Source organism: Vitis vinifera, chromosome 14, assembly GCF_030704535.1.
Source record: "Vitis vinifera cultivar Pinot Noir 40024 chromosome 14, ASM3070453v1".
Classification (NCBI taxonomy): domain Eukaryota; kingdom Viridiplantae; phylum Streptophyta; class Magnoliopsida; order Vitales; family Vitaceae; genus Vitis; species Vitis vinifera.
The window spans coordinates 5,272,719-5,300,175 of record NC_081818.1 but is presented as its reverse complement, the minus strand read 5'-3'; the positions used below and the strand labels follow the sequence as shown (position 1 = coordinate 5,300,175).

The 27,457-nt window shown below is 25.6% G+C and overlaps 2 protein-coding genes across 9 annotated transcripts in view; both read left to right on the top strand.

Annotated features, from left to right (window-relative positions):
• LOC100251264 (uncharacterized) overlaps positions 1-27,457 on the top strand; it is a 196,301-nt gene that overhangs the window by 115,651 nt on the left and 53,193 nt on the right. The gene's annotated exons all lie outside the window — the stretch shown is intronic.
• LOC104881432 (uncharacterized) lies at positions 1,230-26,360 on the top strand. Of its 6 annotated transcripts, XR_009467567.1 has the most exons (11): positions 2,971-3,086; positions 3,164-4,567; positions 7,640-8,116; positions 10,087-10,563; positions 11,261-11,737; positions 16,500-16,748; positions 17,817-17,948; positions 19,934-20,179; positions 21,918-24,305; positions 24,967-25,378; positions 26,127-26,360. XR_009467567.1 is itself a non-coding variant. In XM_059742429.1 (9 exons), exons 1-9 carry the CDS (start codon positions 1,883-1,885, stop codon positions 25,042-25,044), a joined length of 7,209 nt encoding a protein of 2,402 aa, XP_059598412.1. In that variant the 5' UTR covers positions 1,231-1,882; the 3' UTR covers positions 25,045-25,402. The 6 variants fall into 6 exon arrangements, 1 of the variants encoding a protein (XP_059598412.1); XR_009467563.1 differs by having other exon boundaries at positions 1,231-4,567; XR_009467564.1 differs by lacking the exon at positions 17,817-17,948 and having other exon boundaries at positions 1,231-4,567.

The window sequence follows — 27,457 nt, the reverse complement described above, 5'->3', positions numbered from 1 at the left end:
ATAAAGCAATATGATTAAATAGAATTAATGGATAAGGAATATTTCTATAATATTTAAAATATAAATAAATAATTTTATTTATTCTTTTAATTTTTATAAATATTAAATATATTTGATGGTTATAATTTGTTTTGTTATTTTCATAAATAAAAAAAATGATAAATTTTTAATTATTTTTTATGAAATATTTGATGTCACCCACATTGTTGGTTTGATAAGAACAGGATACGGGTGAGTTGAGCGATGATTATGCATTTCCTTTTTATTAAATTAGATATCAAACAAATTTTATACCTTCATTCTTAACTTTTTGTTATCAAATTTAAAAAGTAATTATGAAATAATTTTAAGCTTTTTGACATCAAAACTTTTAAAAAAGAGAAAAAAATTAAAAGAGTTTTCATAGAGTTTTAATATCACTTATTCTTATTTTAAAAGAAAAATTAAAATTAATATGAGATGTTGTTCAATCTAATTTTTATTTTTTTAACATACTTATTACATATCCAATTTGATATAAGTTATATGATGTAATATTTTAGGTTATTATTATTAATATCTTAAAATATTTATAAAATACTAATAAACTTGATGAAACAATATAAAATAATAATAATTGTTTTTGTAGGTTTGTTTTCTAAATGAAGCTTGTATGGGGATTTATCCATTTTATAATATTATATTAAAATTAGATCATATGCCCAAACCTTGAAGGCAAAAATGAATTTAAGTAACTAAGTGGGACGATTCGCATATATTATATCTTAAAACATGTATGATAAATAAATTGTAATTATTTTTTATAGTTAGAGAAGATATTAAAATGGAAATAATTTAACAACCCAAGGAGACTGAAACTTGAATGAGTTATAATATAGTCACATGCAACCGGTGAATGACACACGCTGGAATTTAAAGTCACTAATCGTAATTTTTTTCTACTTATTTATAAATTTAAAATTAATTTTTCTACCAAAAGATATTTTTTAAAACTATCCTACCCTCGTAAAAAATCCAACCAAAGGCGTCCCATATCATACAAATAAGTTTTGCAGTCATTCACAGCTCACATTCATTGCTACAGCTGTTTTCACTGATTCACGTTAATCTGTACTGCATATACATGGGTCCCATAATAATAATAATAATAATAATAATAACAACAACAGGGGATCCGTGTGAAGCCCTTGGGCTGCATATTTTTGTCTTGGTTTGAAAATGCACTCGATCTCATTCAATTTCCATTTTGCTTTAATTAAAAAGTAGTCTGCTCCTTTCCACACCTAATTGCAATACCACTCTCTTCATTGTTGCTGTTGCTTAATCCTTTTGTCTTTCCCCATCTCTTCGACTCACTACCTCTTTCCATTTTATCATCCATTCCTAACTTAGCTCTCATTCACCTCTGATTCCTTCAGCGTCTCTCTGTTTGGAACCCAAACTCTGCTCCTTTCATTTCCTCGGGCCTCTTCTTAATTTCCTCTTATTTTCTCACTTCCCATCTGTTTTCCAACATAACCAAATTCCCAAAAAAAAAAAAAACCACCATCTGTCTTCATAGCTTGGTAATCTACTCTTCACATTCGGTCTCACATCAGGATCTGCTTGCAAAACACCAACTTCCTTTGTTCTCGTTTTGTCACACATTTTTTCTACCTTCACTCATATTCGCTACTGATTCTGCTTTTCATTCTGTTGGTGAGCGTCTCTCTGCTTGGAACAAATACTCTGCTCCTTCCATTTCTTCCACTCTCTTATTTTAGTTTCCTTTTGCTCCTGCTTTCATTTGTTTCTGTTTTTTTTCATCATTTCCCTTCTGTTTTCCCAACAAAACCACACACACACCAAAAAAAAAAAAGAAAAAAAATCCAACTGAGACAAAATGACAGAGATCATTATTGCCGTTGCTGCAAAAGTTTCAGAGTACTTGGTTGCTCCAATTGGACGCCAGCTTAGTTATCTGTTTTGCTACGGCGGCCACATGGATGATCTCAACAAGAAGGTTCAGGAGTTGGGGCTTGCAAAGGATGACCTTCAGATTACTGTTGATGAAGCTATTAGAAGAGGGGATGAAATCAGACCTATTGTTCAAGACTGGCTGACTCGGGCAGACAAGAATACAGGGGAGGCAAAGAAATTCATGGAAGATGAAAAGAAAAGAACCAAGAGCTGTTTCAATGGGTGGTGTCCTAATCTCAAGTCACGGTACCTGCTAAGCAGGGAAGCATACGAGAAGGCGCAGGTTATTGATAAAGTTCAAGAAGACCGCAAATTCCCCGATGGTGTAGCATATTGTGTCCCTCTACGGAATGTAACCTTTAAAAATTATGAACCTTTTGAATCAAGAGCCTCGACTGTGAACAAAGTTATGGATGCATTAAGAGCTGATGAGATCAACAAGATTGGGGTATGGGGCATGGGCGGTGTGGGCAAAACCACGCTGGTCAAACAAGTGTCTCAACTAGCTGAAGATGAGAAGCTGTTCATCACACGAGTCTACGTAGATGTATCCTGGACTCGAGATTCGGAAAAACTTCAAGATGGAATTGCTAAAATTCAACAAAAAATTGCAGACATGTTAGGCTTGGAATTTAAGGGGAAGGATGAATCCACAAGAGCAGCTGAACTGAAGCAGAGACTGCAGAAAGAGAAGATCCTTATCATCTTAGATGACATTTGGAAGGAAGTTAGTTTGGAGGAAGTTGGAATTCCTTCTAAAGATGACCAGAAAGGATGCAAAATAGTGATGGCTTCTAGAAATGAAGACCTATTACGCAAAGACATGGGCGCAAAAGAATGTTTTCCACTTCAACATTTACCAGAAAAAGAAGCTTGGAATTTATTTAAGAAGACAGCAGGTGATTCTGTGGAGGGGGATAAACTGCAACACATAGCAATTGAGGTGGTTAACGAATGTGGGGGTCTACCAATTGCAATTGTAACAATTGCAAATGCATTAAAAGGTGAATGTGTGGCCATATGGGAGAATGCTTTGGACGAACTGAGGAGTGCTGCACCGACAAACATCAGCGGAGTGGATGACAAGGTATACGGATGTCTGAAGTGGAGCTACGACCATTTGAAAGGTGATGAAGTCAAGTCATTGTTCTTACTTTGTGGTTGGTTGAGCTATGGCGATATTTCAATGCATCAATTGTTACAGTATGCGATGGGTTTGGATTTGTTTGACCACATCAACTCATTGGAGAAAGCAAGAAATAAACTAGTTACATTGGTGAGAACCCTCAAAGCCTCAAGCTTGTTACTCGACGGTGAAGATCATAGAAACGGTATTGGAGGAGCCTCAAGGTTGCTTTTCATGGATGCTGATAACAAGTCTGTCAGGATGCATGATGTTGTTCGTGACGTTGCCAGAAATATTGCATCCAAGGATCCTCATCGATTTGTAGTTAGAGAACATGATGAAGAATGGTCAAAGACTGATGGATCCAAATACATCTCTTTAAATTGCGAAGATGTGCATGAGCTTCCTCACAGGTTGGTATGTCCAGAACTTCAATTTTTACTATTGCAGAACATCAGTCCTACCTTGAATATCCCACACACATTTTTTGAAGGGATGAACCTACTCAAAGTTTTAGACTTGTCTGAAATGCATTTCACAACACTACCTTCAACGCTTCATTCCCTTCCAAATCTTCGAACATTACGTCTAGACAGGTGCAAGTTGGGAGACATAGCTCTAATTGGAGAGCTAAAGAAACTACAAGTTCTTAGCATGGTGGGTTCCGATATTCAACAATTGCCTAGTGAAATGGGGCAGTTGACGAATCTAAGGTTGTTGGATTTGAACGATTGTTGGGAGCTTGATGTAATTCCACGAAATATCTTATCAAGCCTGTCTCGATTAGAATGTTTGTGCATGAAACGGAGCTTTACTCAATGGGCAGCTGAAGGAGTTAGTGATGGAGAAAGCAATGCTTGTTTATCGGAGCTGAATCATTTGCGCCATTTGACAACTATAGAGATACAAGTGCCAGCTGTCGAGTTGCTACCAAAAGAAGACATGTTCTTTGAGAACTTGACAAGATATGCAATATTTGATGGCAGTTTTTATTCATGGGAAAGAAAGTATAAAACATCAAAACAATTAAAGCTGAGACAGGTTGATTTACTTTTAAGGGATGGAATTGGAAAGTTGTTGAAGAAAACTGAAGACCTAGAGTTGAGTAATTTGGAAGAAGTATGTCGTGGCCCAATTCCCCCAAGGTCTTTGGATAACTTAAAAACTTTACATGTGGAGGAATGTCATGGATTGAAATTTCTCTTCTTACTTTCCAGAGGCCTTTCCCAACTGGAAGAAATGACAATAAAACATTGCAATGCCATGCAACAAATAATCACATGGGAAGGGGAGTTCGAAATAAAAGAAGTTGATCATGTTGGGACCGACTTGCAACTGCTCCCTAAATTACAATTTTTGAAACTTAGGGATCTACCAGAGCTCATGAATTTTGACTACTTCGGCTCTAATTTGGAAACGGCATCGCAAGGAATGTGTTCCCAAGGCAATCCTGATATCCACATGCCATTTTTCAGTTATCAGGTATGTTTAAGTTTAATTAATAGCTAATTTCCATAGTTTTTTTTTTTTTCATATTACTTTTTTTTAATAAATATATCAAAAGAAAAATTGGGTAAGGTCCACATGCACTTTCTAATTGCACCTTATAAGTTTGTTAAATGGAGATAACATAAGGATGAGAAGAGAATTTAGTAAATTATTTTATTTGAAGATGCACTTGAAATTTGGAAAAAGTCTAGTTTGAATTAAAAAAATCTTAAAATTGTAGTAATATTTTATAAGTTTTATAAATAAATTGAAAGGATTAATAAGGAAAGATAGGAAAATAAAGACAAAAATGAATCTTCATTTTGTTTATTTATTTGATTTTGTTTTTTACAATTATTTATTATAACATAATAAGAAATATTCTATCTCTTTTCCTTAATAATTAACTTTATTTTTTTTAAATCTAATTGAACTAAATAGTACAATTTTTTTACAAAGATAAAAAGCTTAGTGATTCTCTTTTATTAAAATATTGATGAAAATATCCATATTTATGAAATTATTGGTAAAAATACACAAAAATATGAGAATTTTAGATAAAACAGATAAAATAATAAATAATATATAAGGATACTTATGATTGAATTAATGTTATGATTAAATTAGTGTGGTTTGTCAATAATATAGATATATATGATCAAATCAAATTAGTATGGTTTGTAAATGATATAGCATAAGTAATGATAAGCATGGCTTTCAAGAAGAATACTATAAAAAGAATAATATTTTGTATATTTGGTATTAATATTTAATAACAGATTTATTAAATTATTTTAAAATTTAATTTGAAATAATATAAAAATAATGAATGATATTCCCGAGGAAATTATGTTTAGAAAAGCATGGAAGGATTACTATTTGTGTTTTTTATTTTTAAATTAATTTTATAAACTTACCAAAATAAAATTCTCTCTAAATTAATATATATATATATATATATATATATATATATATATATATATATATATATATATATAAAGAGACTTTCTCCTTTTTTTTTTTAATGTCAAAATTAGCCTTAAAAATATTTCTATTTTTTTAAGAATGAAAATTTTATATTTTGAAGACTTCCATAAGTTCTTTTATAATTTTTAATACATTGTTGGGAGAAATATTTGGTTATAAAAGTTTAATTTTTGTTTGTATAAAAATGAAAAATGTCATTGAAATAAGATTATAAATGAAAATGTATGTCTATTTAAGAAAACTTAAATAAATAAATAAATAAAATGGTGATTCATTTTTATCTTCACTTTCCTTCTAAAAAATTGATTTAGGATAATTAAGCTTTAAGACGGAGAAAGTGATATAATTGAGAAGGAAGATGAAAATAATTGTAAATTGTTAAAAATTCCATAAAGAGTAAAAAGGCAAAAATACCATTAGTTTGTCTTTTTCTTTATTTTTTCCTTTCCTCATTTTCTATATTTTTAATATTACTATTATTATTTATTTTTAATAACATATTTTATTTTATTTATTTATTATTATTATTATTAGTAAAATGTTATCAATAATTGTATTAATATTAATTATCACCTTTAATAATATAATTATTGTATTATATTTTTATTATTATTATTGAAAACAAAAAATATTTATATCAATATTTTAATATTAATATTAATATTATAAATAATAAAGTGAATGATGATGATGATGATGATGATGACGACGATAATAATAATTTCTAAATAATTTCCCAAAATTCAAACAACCATTATAAAATAAATACTTTTTAAGAAATATGAAATAAATAAATCATGAATGCAAAGAAAAAACTATCAATAAAAAGTTCTCAAATTTAATTTTGATGGTAACAATAAAATAACATATAAATTAAAAAAAAGGAAAGAAAAAGAGAAAAAAATAATTGTTTTATTTTTATAAAATTTAGGGTTAATTTCACTTGCATCTTCTAAATTATTGGCTAAATACATCTAATTCTCATTGGTTTGAAATTTGTTAAATAGTTCCCTTATTTTTAATAATTAATATAACGTAATAAAATCCATTAATAATTAACTTTATTTTTATCTAACCAAAAAGCTTTGGTGATTCCATTTTATCAAATATTGATGAAAATCTTAATATGGAAATATTGTTAAACATGAATAAAACTTTGAAAATTATAAAATTTTAAATAATATATAAATATCATATGATTGCATTAATATTATAATTGAATTAGTGTAATTTGAGAATAATATAGATATGTATGATTAAATTAACATAATTTGTGAGTGATATAACAGAAGTTTATGATAAGTATAATTTTCAAGATGAATACTAAAAAAGGAATAATATTTTGTATACTTAGTATTAGTCTTTAATAATAAATTTATTAAATGATTTGAAACTTTAATTTCAAATAATATAAAAATAATGAATAATAAAAAAATATAAAGGAGTAGAAAAATGAATAAGGTTAAAGGAATTTTAATTTTAAAAGACATTAATTAAATACTAATAGGAATGAATATAAAACTAAGGAAAAAAAATTAATAAGGAAAACTTGAGGTTAATAGGAAAACATACCGGAATAAATTTAAGAGTGAAATACAATTTTTTAAAAGAAAAGGCCAAATTTAAAAAATGAAATCATTAGAATTTATTAATAGGAAAAAAAAATTAAAGAGTTCATATGATTTAAAATAATAAATGATGGCTATGAATAAAAATAATTTGTTGTATAAGAATCTATGTAATCCATGGTTGCACTTTCGCCACCATTGTAGTCATCCCTATGTTCTTTTAACAAAAAGATAACGAAAAACACACCATTAAGTAGCTAATATTATGTGGGAAGTGGAGCCAATATATTCTCCATTGATAACTTATCAATTTTTTGTGAAATTTTCCAAGATTTTCACATGATTCTTTTTAGTCCTTCTTGATTGTTTTAGATTTTTAAAACATAAAACATAAAACATAACTAAATTGAATATGTGAATATTTGGAAGATGATGAATTATATTTAAAGAAAGGAACATATTCATGTTAATCACAACTTTCTAATTGATGATGTCATGTATTATATTTCAGGTTTCATTCCCTAATTTGGAGAAATTGATACTTCATGATCTTCCCAAATTGAGGGAGATATGGCATCACCAACTTCCACTTGGGTCCTTCAACAATTTGAAAATCTTAAAAGTTCAGAATTGTCAAGGCCTATTCAATCTTATTCCATCTCATTTGATACAGAGATTCGACAATTTGAAAGAATTAGAGGTGAATAATTGTGAAGTCCTAAAACATGTGTTTGATCTTCAAGGACTTGATAGAAATATTAGGATTCTCCCAAGGTTAGAATTCTTAAAGTTAAATGTACTACCTAAGTTGAGGCGTGTCGTATGCAATGAGGATGAGGACAAAAATGATAGCGTGAGGTGTCTTTTCTCTTCTTCCACGACTTTTCAGAACCTTAAATTCCTATCCATCAAATATTGTGGGTACAAAGTTGAAGATGAAGAAGATATCAGTACTCCTAAGGAAGATGTAGTGCTCTTTGATGGAAAGGTTCGTTTTCTCTCATATTTTTTTATCTTTCCTTATACTATTTTGGGAAATATTGAAAAAGATATTCCATTAAAATAATAAAAAATTATGAGAACATTATATTAATCTTTAATAATAGATTTATCAAATTAATTTAAAATTTAATTTTAGATAATAAAATATGGTGAATAATAATTAAATTATAAAGGAATTGAAAAAAGAATAAACGTAATACCAAAATGTGAATTTTAAAAGCAATAAATATGACTAGAAATAATATAAAATAAGGAAATATAATAAGTATTATTTAATTTAAAAGGAAAAAATTGGTGCTAGTTGGAATAAATATTGCAAGGAATTGCAAATGAAAATTGGAGGAATTTTTAATTGAAAAAATAAATTTTATAAAGTATTTAGTAGAATTTATTTATAAGAAATAATTAAGAAGTGTGTATGATTTAATATAAAGTAATAAATAATTAGATATAAATAAAATTAATTTAGTATGAGAATATCTATAATATAGACTCCTAATATTTTATCTAAATTTAAAAATATTTAAAATAAATAATATTTCAAAAAACTGGGGTAACGTGTAAGATGGTTAAAATATTTGAAAAATGATTATTAATTTTTATGGTTGAAAAATAAAAATAGTAAAACATAATCTACTTCATGTAAGGAAACTAATAAACCTTCTTTCATAAAATTTTAAAAAATAAAAATAAAACAATTGTGAATATTGTTTTGTAGGCATGTACCTATATATATATTTTTTTTATTTAGATGTCCTTTCTCCTTTACTTTTCTTTAATTTATGTGGTATTTTAGTTTTAGGTTAAAATTAATGTAATTTCTTTAATTTTAAAAAGCAAATCCAAGAACTTTTTACTCATGGTATACATTTTGTAATTTTATATTTATTTTGAATTTTTTTGTATTTTATTTATTTATTTCTAAAACCTTAGTTAAATTATATTTCTTAAAAGGTATTTATGATATACTAGTTGCTTGATTTTTAGGGAAATTGTTTAGAAAGAAAATGATTTTTTATTTAACTAATGAGTATATATATATGTAGGCCAATTAATTATTGATAATTTATATATTTATATAAATGTATTTTACTTTTTGTAAAATAAAAAATTACTATGAAATAAAACACTGTAAATATAAGTTTTAATAAAAGTATTTTTACATTGAATAAAACAGATTTTAATCTTTTTAAATTTAATAAATAAAAAAGTAATCACATCTTTTGAAATATTTTGATTCCAATTTTTTGAAAATACTTTTTATAAAATTTTTGTTAAATGGAGATAACATAAAGATGAGAAGAGAATTTAGTAAAATAAAAACCTTGAAATATTATTAATTGTTAGTATTTTATAAGTTTTATAAATAAATTGAAAAGGCTTGATAAGAAAAAATTAATCAAGGGAAAATTGGATTTAATTATTTCTAGATGCAAAATGAAGACAAAAATGAATCTCCACTTTGTTTATTTATTTATTTTATTTCTATCTCTTTCTCTTAATAATTAACATTTTTTTTTATGTAATTGAACTAAATAGTACACCTTTTTTATAAAGAAAAAAAAATTGAAAAATTGATGAAAATATTCATATTTCATCAACTAGTATATCATAAATACCCTTTTTATAAATAGTACACCTTCGCCACCATTGTAGTCATCCCTATGTTCTTTTAACAAAAAGATAACGAAAAACACGTCACTAAATAACTAATATTATGTGGGAAGTGGAGCCAATATATTCTCCATTGATAACTAGTTAATTTTTTGTGAAATTTTCCAAGATTTTCACATGATTTTTTTTAGTCCTCCTTGATTGTTTTAGATTTTTAAAACATAAAACATAACTCAAGTGAATATGTGAATATTTGGAAGATGGTGAATTATATTTAAAGAAAGGAACATATTCATGTTAATCACAACTTTCTAATTGATGATGTCATGTATTATATTTCAGGTTTCATTCCCTAATTTGGAGAAGTTGATACTTCATTATCTTCCCAAATTGAGGGAGATATGGCATCACCAACATCCACCTGAGTCCTTTTACAATTTGCAAATCCTAGAAGTATACAATTGTCCAAGCCTACTCAATCTTATTCCATCTCATTTGATACAGAGATTCGACAATTTGAAAAAATTAGAGGTGGATAATTGTGAAGTCCTAAAACATGTGTTTGATCTTCAAGGACTTGATGGAAATATTAGGATTCTCCCAAGGTTAGAATCCTTAAAGTTAAATGAACTACCTAAGTTGAGGCGTGTCGTATGCAATGAGGATGAGGACAAAAATGATAGCGTGAGGTGTCTTTTCTTTTCTTCCACGGCTTTTCAGAACCTTAAATTCCTATACATCAAATATTGTGGGTACAAAGTTGAAGATGAGGAACATATCAGTACTCCTAAGGAAGATGTAGTGCTCTTTGATGGAAAGGTTCGTTTTCTCTCATATTTTTTTATTTTTCCTTATACTATTTTGGGAAATATTGAAAAAGATATTCCATTAAAATAATAAAAAATTATGAGAACATTATATTAATCTTTAATAATAGATTTATCAAATTAATTTAAAATTTAATTTTAGATAATAAAATATGGTGAATAATAATTAAATTATAAAAGAGTTGAAAAAAGAATAAACATAATACCAAAATGTGAATTTTAAAAGCAATAAATATGAATAGAAATAATATAAAATAAGGAAACATGGTAAGTATTATTTAATTTAAAAGGAAAAAATTGGTGCTAGTTGGAATAAATATTGCAAGGAATTGCAAAGGAAAATTAGAGGAATTTTTAATTGAAAAAATAAATTTTATAAAGTATTTAGTAGAATTTATTTATAAGAAATAACTCAAAAGTGTATATGATTTAATATAGAGTAATATATGATTAGATATAAATAAAAGTAATTTAGTATGAGAATATCTATAATATAGACTCCTAATATTTTCCAAGATTTTCACATGATTTTTTTTAGTCCTCCTTGATTGTTTTAGATTTTTAAAACATAAAACATAACTAAAGTGAATATGTGAATATTTGTAAGATGATGAATTATATTTAAAGAAAGTAACATATTCATGTTAATCACAACTTTCTAATTGATGATGTCATGTATTATATTTCAGGTTTCATTCCCTAATTTGGAGAAGTTGATACTTCATGATCTTCCCAAATTGAGGGAGATATGGCATCACCAACTTCCACTCGTGTCCTTCCACAATTTGCAAATCCTAAAAGTATACAATTGTCCAGGCCTACTCAATCTTATTCCATCTCATTTGATACAGAGTTTGGACAATTTGAAAGAGATGGTCGTGGATAACTGTGAAGTCCTAAAACATGTGTTTGATTTTCAAGGACTTGATGGAAATATTAGGATTCTCCCAAGGTTAGAATCATTACGGTTAGAGGCACTACCTAAGTTGAGGCGTGTTGTATGCAATGAGGATGATGACAAGAATGATAGCGTGAGGTGTCGTTTCTCTTCTTCCACGGCTTTTCACAACCTTAAATTCCTATCCATCACAAATTGTGGGAACCAAGTTGAAGATGAGGGACATATCAATACTCCTATGGAAGATGTAGTGCTCTTCGATGGAAAGGTTAATTTTCTCCCATATTTTTTTATTTTTCCTTATACTATTTTGGGAAATATTGAAAAAGATATTCCATTAAAATAATAAAAAATTATGAGAACATTATATTAATCTTTAATAATAGATTTATCAAATTAATTTAAAATTTAATTTTAGATAATAAAATATGGTGAATAATAATTAAATTATAAAGGAGTTGAAAAAAGAATAAACATAATACCAAAATGTGAATTTTAAAAGCAATAAATATGACTAGAAATAATATAAAATAAGGAAACATGGTAAGTATTATTTAATTTAAAAGAAAAAAATTGGGGCTAGTTGGAATAAATATTGCAAGGAATTGCAAATGAAAATTAGAGGAATTTTTAATTAAAAAAATAAATTTTATAAAGTATTTAGTAGAATTTATTTATAAGAAATAATTAAGAAGTGTGTATGATTTAATATAGAGTAATAAATAATTAGATATAAATAAAAGTAATTTAGTATGAGAATATCTATAATATAGACTCCTAATATTTTATCTAAATTTAAGAATATTTAAAATAAATAATATTTCAAAAAACTTGGGTAATGTGTAAGATGGTTAATATATTTGAAAAATTATTATTAATTTTTATGGTTGAAAAATAAAAATAGTGGAACATAATTTACTTCATATAAGGAAACTAATTACCCTTCTTTCATAAAATTTTAAAAAATAAAAATAAAACAATTGTGAATATTGTTATATAGGCATGTACCTATATTTTTTATTTATTTAGATGTCCTTTCTCCTTTACTTTTCTTTAATTTATGTGTTATTTTAGTTTTAGGTTAAAATTAATGTAATTTCTCTAATTTTAAAAAGCAAATCCAAGAACTTTTTACTCATGGTATACATTTTGTAATTTTATATTTACTTTGAATTTTTTGTATTTTATTTATTTACTTCTAAAACCTTAGTTAAATTATATTTCTTAAAAGGTATTTATGATGTACTAGTTGCTTGATTTTTAGGGAAATTGTTTAGAAAGAAAATGATTTTTTATTTAACTAATGAGTATATATATATATACATATATGTATAGGCCAACTAATAATTGATAATTTATATATTTATATAAATGTATTTTACTTTTTATAAAATAAAAAATTACTATGAAATAAAACACCGTAAATATAAGTTTTAATAAAAGTCTTTTTGCATTAAATAAAAAAGATTTTAATATTTTTAAATTTAATAAATAAAAAAGTAATCATGTTTTTCAAATATTTTGATTCCGATTTTCTGAAAATACTTTTTATAAAAATTTTGTTAAATGGAGATAACATAAAGATGAGAAGAGAATCTAGTAAAATAAAAACCTTGAAATATTATTAATTGTTAGTATTTTATAAGTTTTATAAATAAATTGAAAAGGCTTGATAAGAACAAATTAATCAAGCGAAAATTGAATTTAATTATTTTTAGATGCAAAATGAAGACAAAAATGAATCTCCATTTTGTTTATTTATTTATTTCTATCTCTTTCTCTTAATAATTAACCTTTTTTTTATGTAATTGAACTAAATAGTACACCTTTTTTATAAAGAAAAAAAACTTGAAATATTGATTAAAATATTCATATTAATGAAAATATTGGTAAAAAAAATTAAAATATGAAAATTTAGGATATAACTTTAAAGAATGATAAAATTATAAATAATACATAATACTATATATGATCGAATTAATGTTATGATTAAATTAGTGTGGTTTGTGAATGATATAGATATTTATGATCAAATTAGTATGGTTTTTAAGTGATATAGCATAAGTTTATAATAAATATAACTTTTAAGATGAATGCTAAAAAAGAATAATATTTTATATATTTAGTATTAAGATTTAATAATAAATTTCTTAAATTACATTAAAATTTAATTTCAAATAATATAAAAATAATAAATGATATCTCTAACAGAAGGGCAAATTATGTCTAGAAGAGCATGAACGGATTATTTTACAACTTATCAAATTAAAATTCTCTCTAAATTAATTATATATATAAAAATGCTCTCCCATTTTTTTAAATGTTAGAATTACTCTTAATAAAAATATCTTCTATTTTTTTAAGAATGAAATTTCATATTTTGAAAACTCCCATAAGTTCTTGAAGAAAAGAAAAAGGAGGTCTAACATTTATGATAACAATAGACAACCTCCATTGAAGAGAATGTTATAAACTTTGAATACTCATTATAATTTTTTTAATACATTGTTGGGACATATTTTTGGTTGATTATCTCAATTGGAAAGATGAGTAAGAAAAAATTTGTTAAAGTTTTATTTTTGTTTATATTAAAATGAAGAATGTCATTGAAAATAAGATTATAAGTGAAAAAAATATATAGAGAAAATCTGAAGCTCTTTTAGATTAAAAATAAGGGGTAAGTGTTTTGTAGGTATATTATAATTGAAGATCTAGATAAGAAGGAAGATGAGGGAAAGGCTAGGCCTTTGACCAACCCTATTACCCAATTTTTTTTTTTTTTTTAGGTTATAATATTTTTTAATGATATTTTAAAATTCTTTTTTAAATAATCTTTTTCTCCTATGCAAGGATAAAATTACTTAGTTCTTTGATGATTTGTTTGTTTTTATTAATTTTACAATTTTTTTTTTCAAAATTTAAGATTTTTTTTATTTTTTTATTATTGAAAACATAAATTTGAATTTTTTTAATTAAATTGTAAATTTCATCCATAAGATATTTCCATTATGGGTAATTTTAGTATGTTAAAAAGGTTTTTCTTTTTAATTTATTCAAAAAACATCTAATTAGTAGTTCAACTTGGTATCAAAACTTAGTTTGGTAGGAGGTCATAGGTTTGAGTCATTTCTCCACAATTTACATGTTTGCTTTCTCATTCATATGTTGGATATAAATTATGTGTATATTTCCGTGAGGGCCTAAATTAAGGTGAGGCTTTTAGGAAAAAATTGGTAGTTATATGTTTTAAAAGCTTTATAAGGAAATTGAAAATAATATTTTGGAGGGAAAATAATGAAAATAAAATTAAAAAATGGATCTTCATTTTTTAATATTTTTTTCTTTACAATTATTTATTATAATGAAATGAAAAAAGGGAGAAATTTATTTTATTTGGTTTCTTCAACAACTAATTCTCTATATTTTTTTATCACAAAATTATAATTAAATTAAATCAATTTTAGTTTATCATTAAATTAATTTTAATAAAAATGGTGAATAGTAAGTGAATTATAAAGGAGCCGAAAAAAAAAAAATTTAAAGTGAAATTTTAATTTTAATAGTAAATGTTAATATAAATAATATAAGAATAAGAAAAAAATGGTTGGTATTATTTTAATTTAGAAAGGAAAAAATTAGGTGTAATTGGAATAAAAGTTGCAATGAATTGGAAATGAGAATTAGTGAAAATTTTATTCAAATAATAATATTTTATTTAAATATTAGAATATTTAAAATGAATTATATTTGGAAAAAATAGGGTAAGATGTTAGATGATTAAAATATTTTAAATTTTATGACTAATTTTTTACTTTTGAAAAATAAAAAACCGTAGAATATATTTTATTTTATATAAGGAAACTAATTAATCTTCATTTTAAAATAATGGTGAGAGTTGATAATATTATTAACTTTATATTTACATTAATCATTAATAATAATTTTATCATTTATTTTTAAAAATAAAAATAATAAAATTATATATTATGATAGATGAAACAAAATGAATGATTGTTTGTCAAGCAGTTAGTTTTTTCTGATTTCTTTTTATTTTTCCTTATACTACTTGAAATATTTAGGGAGATATATGATAAAAATAATTTTTTTTAAAAATATGAAAAAGAGTACATTGATCTTTAATAATAATTTTATTAAATTAATTTAAAATTTAATTTTAAATAATAAAAATTGGGAATAAAAAGTAAATTACAAATGAGTTGAAAAAAATAAAATGAAAAATGAAAAATTAATTTAAAAAGGATAAATGTTAATAGAAATAATATGGAAATAAGGAAAAATGGTAGTTATTATTTTAATTTAGAAAGGATAAAAATTAGGTACTAATTGAAAGAAATATTGCAATGAATTAGAAAGGAGAATTAGTGAAAATTTAATTCAGATAATAATATTTTATTTAAATTTTAGAATAGTTAAAATTAATAAGATTTGGGAAAATTGGGGTAAGATGTTAGATGATTAAAATATTTTCAAATTTATGACTAACTTTTTACTTTTGAAAATCAAAAGAGTAAAATATATTTTATTTGATACAAGGAGACTAATTAAAACATATTTTATTTCATATAAGGAGACTAATTAATCTTGATTTTAAAATAACCATCAAAGTTAATAATTTTATTATTTAGTTTCAAAAAATAGAAACATAACTAGTGGATCTAAAATAAAATATAAAGGACTTGAAACAAGAATAAAGTTAAAAAAGGAATTTTTAATTTTAAAAACATTAAGTATTAATATAAAAAAACATAATAAAAAGGAAAACATAGTAAATTTCATTCTAATTTAAATAATATAAAAAAAAAGTTAAATTGTTAGTAGAAATAAATATAACAATGAATTTAAAAGTGAAATTATTGAAATTTTTAATAGAAAAAATAAATTTGAAAAGGAAATTATTAAAATTTTCATATGATTTAGAGTGAATGAATTATATTGACCTATTATTTTTGTGTTTATCATATTTTTACAATTGATGATATCATGTATTATATATTGTGTTTCTCATGTAGGTTTCATTCTCTCCTAATTTGGAGGAGTTGGTTTTAGAAAGACTTTCCAAGTTGAAGGAGATGGATATTGGGATCTTCTTAAAGTTAAAAATTCTGAAGTTAGAGAAACTACCCAGGCTAAGACTTACGGTTGCTTCCATGTTCAAGAATTTTCACAATCTCCAAAAGCTACATATCATTGATTGTGGGATGGAAGACGGGGAAGATGTCAATACTCCTAGTAATGATGTAGTGTTCTCCAATGAAAAGGTTAAATCTTAAACTACCATTCTTTTAAAATAACATTCAAATTATCTTTATTATCCTTATTTTAACATTTAAAAAAAATAAAAATACAATCCTAGGTATTGTTTATTACATAGAAATTATATATATATACATCCTTTTTAATTTGGATGTCATTTCTCCTTTACTCTTGTTTTTCTTTTTATTTTTTTTGAAAAACTTGTGTTATTTTGTTGCTAACATCAAAATAAACGTAATATTTTTCAAAAGACAAAGTTCTAAACTTTTTCTTTGTATCAATGATGTAAGTTTTGTAATTTTATATTTTGTTTTGTCTGTTTTGATTAATTTTTTAAATATTTATACTTTATTTAATGTTTTGTATAAACCCCATTTAAATTATATTTATTGAAAGATATTAATTTTATAACAATTGTTTGATTTTTTGGGCCTCTCGCCTGATCTTGTCCTAGTCATTCCTTTTTTCTGTTAGTTTTAACAGAAAATAATATATATAAAAAAAATTAAGGGTATTAGGCAGGCCCAATAACTTCTCTATGTTTAGGCGATTTGTAATCCTTGATTTACTAGAGTTTCCCCTAAATATTCTATCGATGGATATAATTCGTTAAAGATGAAACCATTCTTCAAAATGAGCTAAAAGAATATATTTTCTCTTTCAAAAAAATTAAAAATTCAATGCGCTTACTCCATTATATTGTAAAAAGAATAACTAATGGATCATAAATAAAAAAAATAAAGGAATTGAAAACAAGAATAAAGTTAAAAGAGGAATTTTTAATTTTAAAAACATTAAGTATTAATATAAAAAAACATAATAAAAAGGAAACATAGTAAATTTCATTTTAATTTAAATAAAAAAAGTTAAATTGTTAGAAGAAATAAATATAACAATAAATTTAAAAGTGAAATTATTGAAATTTTTAATAGAAAAAATAAATTTGAAAAGGAAATTATTAAAATTTGCATATGATTTGAGAGTAAATGAATTATATTGATCTATTATTTTTGAGTTTATCACATTTTTACAATTGATGATATCATGTATCATATATTGTGTTTTTCATGTAGGTTTCATTCTCTCCTAATTTAGAGGAGTTGGTTCTAAAAAACCTTCCCAATTTGATAGAGATGGATGTTGGGATCCTCCCCGAGTTAAAAATCTTGAAGTTAGAGGAACTACATGGATGTCTTTTGTCTAAGGTTAGTTTTTTCCCATATTTTTTGTTTTTTCTTATACTACTTGAAATATTTAGGGAGATATATTATAAAAATATTTTTAAAAAGAAAGTATGAGAAGAATACATTAATCTTGAACAATAATTTTATTAATTTAATTTTAAATAATAAAAATTGTGAATAATAAGTAAATTACAAATGAGTTGAAAAAAAACAAAATTTTAAAGTGAAAAATTAATTTAAAAAGGATAAATGTTAATAGAAATAATATAAAAATAAGGAAAAATGGTAGTTATTATTTTAATTTAGAAAGGAAAAAAAATAGTTACTAATTGAAAGAAATATTGCAATGAATTAGAAAAGAGAACTAGTAAAAATTTAATTCAAATAATAATATTTTATTTAAATTTTAGAAGAGTTAAAATTAATAACTTTTGGAAAAATTGGGTTAAGATGTTAGATAAAAATAAAAAATAGCAAAACATATTTTATTTCATATAAGAAGACTAATTAATCTTGACTTAAAATAACCATCAAAGTTAATAATTTTATTATTTAGTTTCAAAAAAAAAAAGAATTAGTGAATAAAAAATAAAATATAAAGGAGTTGAAAACAAGAATAAAGTTAAAAAGGGAATTTTTAATTTTAAAAACATTAAATATTAATATATAAAACATAACAAAAAGGAAACATTGTAAATTTCATTCTAATTTAAATAAAAAAAAAAGGTTAAGTGTTAATAGAAATAAATATAGCAATGGATTTAAAACTGAAATTATTGAAATTTTTAATAGGAAAAATAAATTTTAAAAGAAAATTATTAAAGTTTGTATATGATTTGAGAGTTAATGAATTATATTAACCCAATATTTTTATGTTTACTATACTTTTACAATTGATGATGCCATGTATTGTATTTTGTGTTTCTCATATAGATTTCATTCTCTCCTAATTTGGAAGAGTTGGCTCTAGAAAGTCTTCTCAAGTTGTTTGATTTTTTGGAAAATTGTTTACAATAAAAATTACTTTATATCTAACAAATGAAAAAACCAAAAAAAATATATGTTTTTTTTTATTGTGCTCTAAAATTTAAATTTTGTTTTATTTTAAGTACATCTCCTACCTTCTTACAATAATAAAAATTTTCAAAATAAAATGATTTGACATTTTTTTATTTAAATTTATCATGCTCTGTTATGTTTAATTCAATCTTCTTATATGCATTTATTAGATAAAGGTTTTGTCAATAATATTAATAAGTTAAGTAATTATTGATAATTTATTTATTTATATGTTATTTTAATTTTACAAAATAATTTTTTTGCTTAAATAGTATTTTAATTTTTATAAAATAAAAAAATTGTCATCAAATAAGATATTAGAAATATTAGTTTTAATCACCAATCCTTTTATGTTAAATAAACTAAATTTTAATCCTTTTATATTTAAAAATAAAAGAAAATAATAAAAAAATTTCAAATATTTTAAAGCTAGTTACGTAAAAATAATTTTGAAAATTTTTTTTTTTATAAATCAAGTCGAGAGATTTTCACCCGAAAATATTGGGTAGTTTTAATATATGTAATGTGCATATGCTAGATGAAACAGAAAGGAACCAGTTGTCTTAGATGTCACCTCTTCCCAAAACTAAATAGTAAATACCCTATTTCCATGTTGGCACTGCACTTGGCCTCTCACCCTAACCTTGTTCTGGTCGTCCCTCTTTTCTGTTATTTTTAATAGAAAAAAATAATAAAAAAAATATAAGGGTATTATGCTGGCACAATAAATTTTCTATGTTAAGGTGATTTTTAATCCTTGATTTACTGGAGTTTCCCCAAAATATTCTATCATAATTCTCCAATTGATGGATATAATTCAATAAAGATAGAACAATTCTTCAAAATGAGGTAAAATAATATATTTTCCAATATTGACCCAATATTTTTATATTTATTATAATTTTACAATTGATGATGTCATGTATTATATTGTGTTTTTTATGTAGGTTTCACTTTCTCCTAATTTGGAGGAGATAGTTCTAAAAAGTCTTCCAAAATTGGAGGAGATAGATTTTGGGATCCTCCCAAAGTTAAAATTCCTAAAGGTTGAGAAACTACCTCAATTAATTTTGTCTTCTTCAATGTTCAAGAATTTTCACAATATCAAAGAGTTGCGTATCATTGATTGTGGGATGAAAGACATGAGAGGTGTCAATACTTCTACTAATGATGAAGTGCTCTTCAATGAAAAGGTTAGTTGTCTCTCTCTTTTTCTTTTTTCCGTTATACACGACATTCTTAAAATATTAAACTACCATTCTTTTAAAATAACAACCAAATTACCTTTATTATCTTTATTTTAACATTTAAAAAATATAAAAATACAATCCTAGATATTATTTATTGCATATAAATTATATATATACGTCCTTTTTAATTTGAACCTCATTTCTCCTTTTACTCTTGTTTTTTTTTTAAATATTATGTGTTATTTTGTTGTTAACATCAAAATAAATGTAATATTTTTTTAAAAACAAAGTTATGAACTTTTTCTTTGTATCAATTATGTAAGTTTTGTAATTTTATATTTTATTTTGCATGTTTTGATTAATTTTTAATTATTTATACTTTATTTAATTTTTTGTATGAAACCCCATTTAAATTATTCGACTTCTTAGAAAAAAAAAAAAAATCAAATATTTAATCCCAGTTATGTCAAAATAATTTTGAAATTTTTTTTTTTGTTATAAATCAAGTCTAGAGATTTTCACTCGGAAATATTGGGTAATTTTAATATATGAAATGTGTGTATGAAACAAAAAGCAAGTAGTTGTCTAGATGTCACCTCTTCCCAAAACTATATATCCTATTTCCATTTTCTACTGCTTTGCTGGCACTGTAGTTGGCCTGTTTGCCTGACCTTGTTTTAGTCATCCCTCTTTTCTGTTAGTTTTAACGGAAAATAATAATAAAAGAACATAAGGGTATTATGAGGGGCCCAATAAATTCTCTATGTTTAGGCGATTTTTAATGCTTGATTTACCGGAGTTCCCCAAAATGTTCTATCCCAAATTTCCAATTGATGGATATAATCCATTAAAGACAAAACAATTCTTCAAAATGAAGTAACAGAATATATTTTCCCTCTTAAAAAATTAAAAATTCAATGGCAAAATACATATAGAGAATAGTAGAGGAGAGCATGGAGACGTGGAAAATATATTATAAAATTAATAAATAGCTATATATATATATAGTATGTGGAAATACTACATGTACATTTTTTTAATTTGGACTTTTTTTTTTCCTCTTTTACTCTTTTTCTTTGGAAAAAAAAAAATGTGTTGTTTTGTTGTTAACATCTATTTTACAAAACCTTCAAAAAGAATTTTTTTGTAATTTTTTATTTTTAAAAATAAAAAGAGTAACTCATACTTTATTCCTTATAAGGAGAGTAATTATTATTCTTTTAAAATAATAAAATTTATTTTTTAAAATATAAAAATACAATCTTGAATATTATTTTTTACATATACATCCTTTTTAATATGAATAGTTTTTCTCTTTTACTCTTTTTTTTAAAAGAAAATTATGTGTTATTTTTTTGTTAATATCAAAATAAAAGTAACATTTTTTAAAAAGAAAAGTTAAAAGTTTTTTCTTTGTATTGATCATGAAAGCTTTGTGATTTTGTATTTTTTTTTTATTAATTTTTTTCATTATTCATACTTTATTTACTGTTTGTTAAGAAACCCATTTGAATTGTATTTCATAAAGGATATTAATATTATAATAGTTATTTGATTTTTTGGGAAAATGTTTATAATGATAATTACTTTTTCTTTCACTAATGAAAATTTTATAATGTATTAGAAGTGAACATGCGAGAGACTATTTCAGAATTGAATTGAATTATATTTAAGAAATATGTTTATGCCTCCTATCATCACAACTTTCCAATTGATGCCTTATCTTGTGTTTTTGCTACAGGCTTCATTCCTTGAATCAAGAGCCTCCACTCTGAACGATATTATGGATGCCTTAAGAGACCACAATATCAACTTGATTGGAGTATGGGGCATGGCCGGTGTGGGCAAAACAACACTGCTGAAACAAGTGGCTCAACAAGCTAAGCAACAACGGTTGTTCACCAGACAAGCCTATGTGGATTTATCCTCCATTTCAGGCTTGGAAACACTTCGACAAAAAATTGCAGAAGCGTTGGGCCTACCACCTTGGAAGCGCAATGCGGATGAACTGAAGCAGTTACTGAAGGAAGAGAAGATCCTTATTATCTTAGATGATATTTGGACGGAAGTTGATTTGGAGCAAGTCGGAATTCCTTCTAAAGATGATATTTGGACGCAATGCAAAATAGTGTTGGCTTCGAGAGATAGAGACCTATTATGCAAAGGCTTGGGCGCACAAATTTGTTTTCCAGTGGAATATTTACCACTAGAAGAAGCTTGGAGTTTGTTTAAGAAGACAGCAGGTGATTCCATGGAGGAGAATCTTGAACTGCGACGCATAGCCATTCAAGTAGTTGAAGAATGTGAGGGTCTACCAATTGCAATTGTAATAATTGCCGAGGCATTAAAAGATGAGACCATGGTTGTATGGAAGAATGCCTTGGAACAACTTAGGAGTTGTGCACCAACAAACATTAGAGCAGTGGATAAGAAGGTTTACTCATGTCTGGAGTGGAGCTACACCCATTTGAAGGGTGATGACGTTAAGTCATTGTTCTTACTTTGTGGGATGCTGGACTATGGTGATATTTCATTGGATCTCTTGTTACGATATGGTATGGGTCTGGATTTGTTTGATCGCATCGACTCATTGGAGCAAGCAAGAAATAGGCTACTTGCATTGGTGGATTTCCTCAAAGCCTCAGGCTTGTTACTTGACAGTCATGAAGATAGAAACAAGTTTGATGAAGAAAGAGCTTCAAGTTCGCTTTTCATGGATGCTGATAACAAGTTTGTGAGGATGCATAGTGTTGTTCGTGAAGTTGCCAGAGCAATTGCATCCAAGGATCCTCATCCATTTGTAGTCAGAGAAGATGTTGGATTGGAAGAATGGTCAGAGACTGATGAATCCAAAAGGTGCGCTTTCATCTCTTTGCATTGCAAAGCTGTGCATGAGCTTCCTCAAGGGTTGGTATGTCCGGACCTTCAATTTTTCCAATTGCATAACAACAATCCTTCCTTGAATATCCCGAACACATTTTTCAAAGGGATGAAAAAACTCGAAGTTTTAGATTTGCCCAAAACGCATTTTACAACGCTACCTTCATCACTTGATTCCCTTACAAATCTCCAAACATTGCGTCTAGATGGGTGCAAGTTGGAAGACATTGCTCTAATTGGAAAGCTAACAAAACTAGAAGTTCTTAGCTTGATGGGTTCTACAATCCAACAATTGCCTAATGAAATGTCGCGATTGACCAATCTAAGGCTGTTGGATTTGAATGATTGTGAGAAGCTTGAAGTAATTCCACGAAATATCTTATCAAGTTTGTCTCAATTAGAATGTTTGTACATGAAATCTAGCTTTACTCAATGGGTAACTGAAGGTGAAAGCAATGCTTGCTTATCCGAGCTAAATCATTTGTCTCATTTGACAACTTTAGAGATATATATACCAGATGCCAAGTTGCTCCCAAAAGACATTCTATTTGAGAACTTGACAAGATATGCGATATCTATAGGTACTCGGTGGAGGTTGAGAACCAAAAGAGCATTGAACCTCGAGAAAGTCAATAGAAGCTTACATTTGGGGGATGGAATGAGCAAGTTGTTGGAGAGAAGTGAAGAACTAAAGTTCATGAAATTAAGTGGTACTAAATATGTTCTTCACCCATCAGATAGGGAGAGTTTCCTTGAACTAAAGCATCTCGAAGTTGGTTATAGTCCTGAGATTCAATACATCATGGATTCAAAGAATCAATGGTTTCTGCAACATGGTGCCTTTCCTCTATTGGAGTCATTGATTCTTAGGTCTCTGAAAAATTTGGAAGAAGTATGGCATGGCCCAATTCCAATAGGGTCTTTTGGTAACTTAAAAACTCTAAAAGTGCTTTTTTGTCCTAAATTGAAATTTCTCCTTTTGCTCTCCACGGCTAGAGGCCTTTCCCAACTTGAAGAAATGACAATAGAATACTGCAAAGCCATGCAACAAATAATCGCATATGAAAGGGAGTCAGAAATAAAAGAAGATGGACATGCTGGGACCAACTTGCAACTATTCCCAAAATTGCGATCCTTGATACTCAAGGGACTACCACAGCTCATCAACTTCAGTTCCGAGTTAGAAACAACATCTTCCACATCTTTGAGTACAAATGCAAGGTCGGAAAACTCATTTTTCAGTCATAAGGTATGTTAAAGCTTATTAGCCAATTTCATTGGTTTTATTATTATTATTATTATTATTATTATTATTTTTTGCACCACTTTATATTGATATAAGTCAAAAGAAAAACTAGGGTAGGCCCACAAGCACTTTCCAAACTCCACCATGTTAAAATTATTTGAACATTTCACTTTTAATAATAATAATAAATAAAAATAATATATAAAACATGAAGGAGTTGAAAAACTAATAAGGTTAAAAGAAATTTTAATTTTAAACACATTAAATATTAATAGGAATGAGTATTTAAATAACGAAAAATTATAAGTATAATTTTACTTTAAATAAGAAAAAAAAGTCAAGTTAATAGGAATATATACAAAATAAATTTAAGAGTGAAATCATCAAAATCTTTTAAAAGAAAAAGGAAATTTAAAAAAGGCATTCACAAGAATTTATTAATGAGAGAAAAATAAAAGAATGTATATGATTTAAAATAAGAAATTATTTATATGAGTAAAAATAATTTGTGACATCCGCATGAGAATCCCTCATCCTTTCATTTTTTTTATAAATATAATTAAAGTAAACATGTGAATAATCTTAAGCTGATGAATTATATTTAAGAAATATATTTATATTTATTATAACTTTCCAATTGATGATGTCATGTATCATGTTATAGGTTTCATTCCCTAAGATAGAGAAGTTGATACTCTATGATGTGCCCAAGTTGAATCTTTCTTCAATCTACGGATCTTAAGGGTGTAGGAATGTCCATGTCTACTCAATCTTGTCCCAGCTCTTTTGATACACAACTTCCAGAATTTTAAAAAGATAGATGAGCAAGATTGTGAACTCCTAGAGCATGTGATTGTTCTTCAAGAAATTGATGGAAATGTTGAGATCCTCTCAAAGTTAGAAACCTTGAAATTGAAGAACTTGCCTAGGCTAAGATGGATTGAAGATGGGAATGATAGGATGAAACATATTTCCTCTCTTATGACACTCATGAATATTCAAAACCTTCAAGAACTACATATCATTGATTGTAGTATGGAAGACCTGCGGAAGATGCAATACTCTTTTGTGAGAAGGTTAGTTTTTTCCCATACTTTTTATTTTTCTCTCCCATACTTTTTATTTCTTCTTATACTATTTTTTTATTTAAATTATTGATAGAAATATTCTATAAAAATAAAAAAGTATGAAGATTATATCAATTTTTAATAACAAATTATTAAATTAATTCAAAATTTAATTTTAAATATATTTCATATAAGAGATTAACTATCATTCTTTCAAAATACAGTCAAATCACCCTCATTAAAAAAAATTATAGGATTTATTTTTAATAGATTAAAAAAATTGTAAATATTCTATCCTTTTACATTCATAATAATTAACTTCCTTTATTTTCATCTAATTTAACTAAATAATACACCTTTTTATAATGAAAAAAACCTTGGCTAATTCAAATTAGTATAGTATGCAAATGATATAATATAAATCTATGATAAGTATACCTTTCAAGATGAATATCAAATAAAGAATAATATTTTGTATGTTTACTATTAACATGTAATAATAAATTTCTTAAATTAATAAAAAAAATTGTTTTCAAATAATATACAAATGAATAATAAACAAATATAAAGGAATTGAAAAACAAGATTAAAGAAATTTTAATTTTAAAAAATATTAAATATTAATAGGATGGAGGTGGACCATAACTAAGAATATGTTTTGGTTCTTCATAATATATTTTATAAATACTATTGCTAATTTTTACGTTATTTATATTTAAATGATATCATTTTCTTTTGTTCTTATCATTTTTTTTAGGTACATTGGATTTCCTTTATTTTCTGCTCTATTTGAGATGAAGTACAAATGCAGCCTTTGAAAGAGAAATTATTAATGATGTTTGAGAAATTGTCAATGATGTTTCCTTTAATCATTTCCTTCATTTGATAGAATTTATTTATTCAAGCACATGTTAAATTTTCATATGCATTTTGTTTTGTTCATTGTTATATCCCTAATAAAATTGTTTGTTAAGTGTGTGGTCTTGCACAATGATAAAAGTTTTAATTTATTAGTATTCGACTTCTTGTATTGCGTGAGTCACATTTCATAAATTATAAAATACATATGATAAAGGAAGTTTTGTTATTTGCTAAATTTATGTATATTGTTTGAGTAAATTTTTAATCATGTCTTAAATTATGAAATATTGTTTTCAAAGGTAAAATATGACATCGTGAAATTCGTTAAATAAAATCTAATAGTAAATAAAGGATTCATAATATCATTTGATAGGATGTTCAGAGTTTGGCTTAACATATGAGTTTAGTCAAATATATTCAAGAATGTCTTATGAGGATAATCATTAGAGTAGAAATCTCTTCATGTATTAAATGAGTCTAATTGGTTAAAATGTTCTTGGATAATCAACCTTAGATAACACGACTTTTTCACTTGTATGTTCATTGTGCAACAATCGATCTACTTTTGTTTGGTTGGTTATTGATTGTTAGGAAAATCAAGTTCACTTGCAATTTACTCAATTATGATCTCTAATTACACAAAATTTTAAGGCAACCCTCCAAGCCTTTCAAGCGCAATCAAAAGCCTACTTGAAAAATAAATAAATGAATAAGACTAACATGATGTCAATTTGATCATCAAATGGTTTAGGCTTTAGATGACACCATAATTATTATTAGGCTTTAGCATTATAAATCATGTTCTCAAATTTAGGAATGATTTGGTACTACCATTATGTTAGAGGGATACCATATAAAACTTTTTAAATTGATTAACATTGAAAGAAAACCAATAAAAACATTAATATTAAAAAATTAAATTAAAAAATAATAAAAGAGAGAAGTTAACCAAAGAATTGAAATTAAGATAATAGATTGTGAGAAAAAAAGTGAAGATATTAGAAAGATGTCTACAAACAAATGTTATATTTAAGTTGGAGACTAAAATAATCTTATTTTTAAATTTTAATGTTTTGACTATTAATGAGCTTTTATTAAGATCAAGGTTTTCACCACTAGCTATATTTCACACTTGTTTAATCTTCTTAAGAAATCAATTAGATATAGAAAGAGTCGCATTCGGATAAAGAAAAGAGGGAAATAGGGAAATATTTTTAAAAACTTGAT

Coding starts and splice junctions, on each gene's coding strand:
- LOC104881432 (XM_059742429.1), top strand. CDS start 1,883: ATGACAGAGATCATTATTGCCGTTGCTGCAAAAGTTTCAGAGTACTTG. Junction 4,568..7,639: donor TGCCATTTTTCAGTTATCAG/GTATGTTTAAGT, acceptor ATTATATTTCAG/GTTTCATTCCCTAATTTGGA. Junction 20,180..21,917: donor AAGTGCTCTTCAATGAAAAG/GTTAGTTGTCTC, acceptor TTTTTGCTACAG/GCTTCATTCCTTGAATCAAG.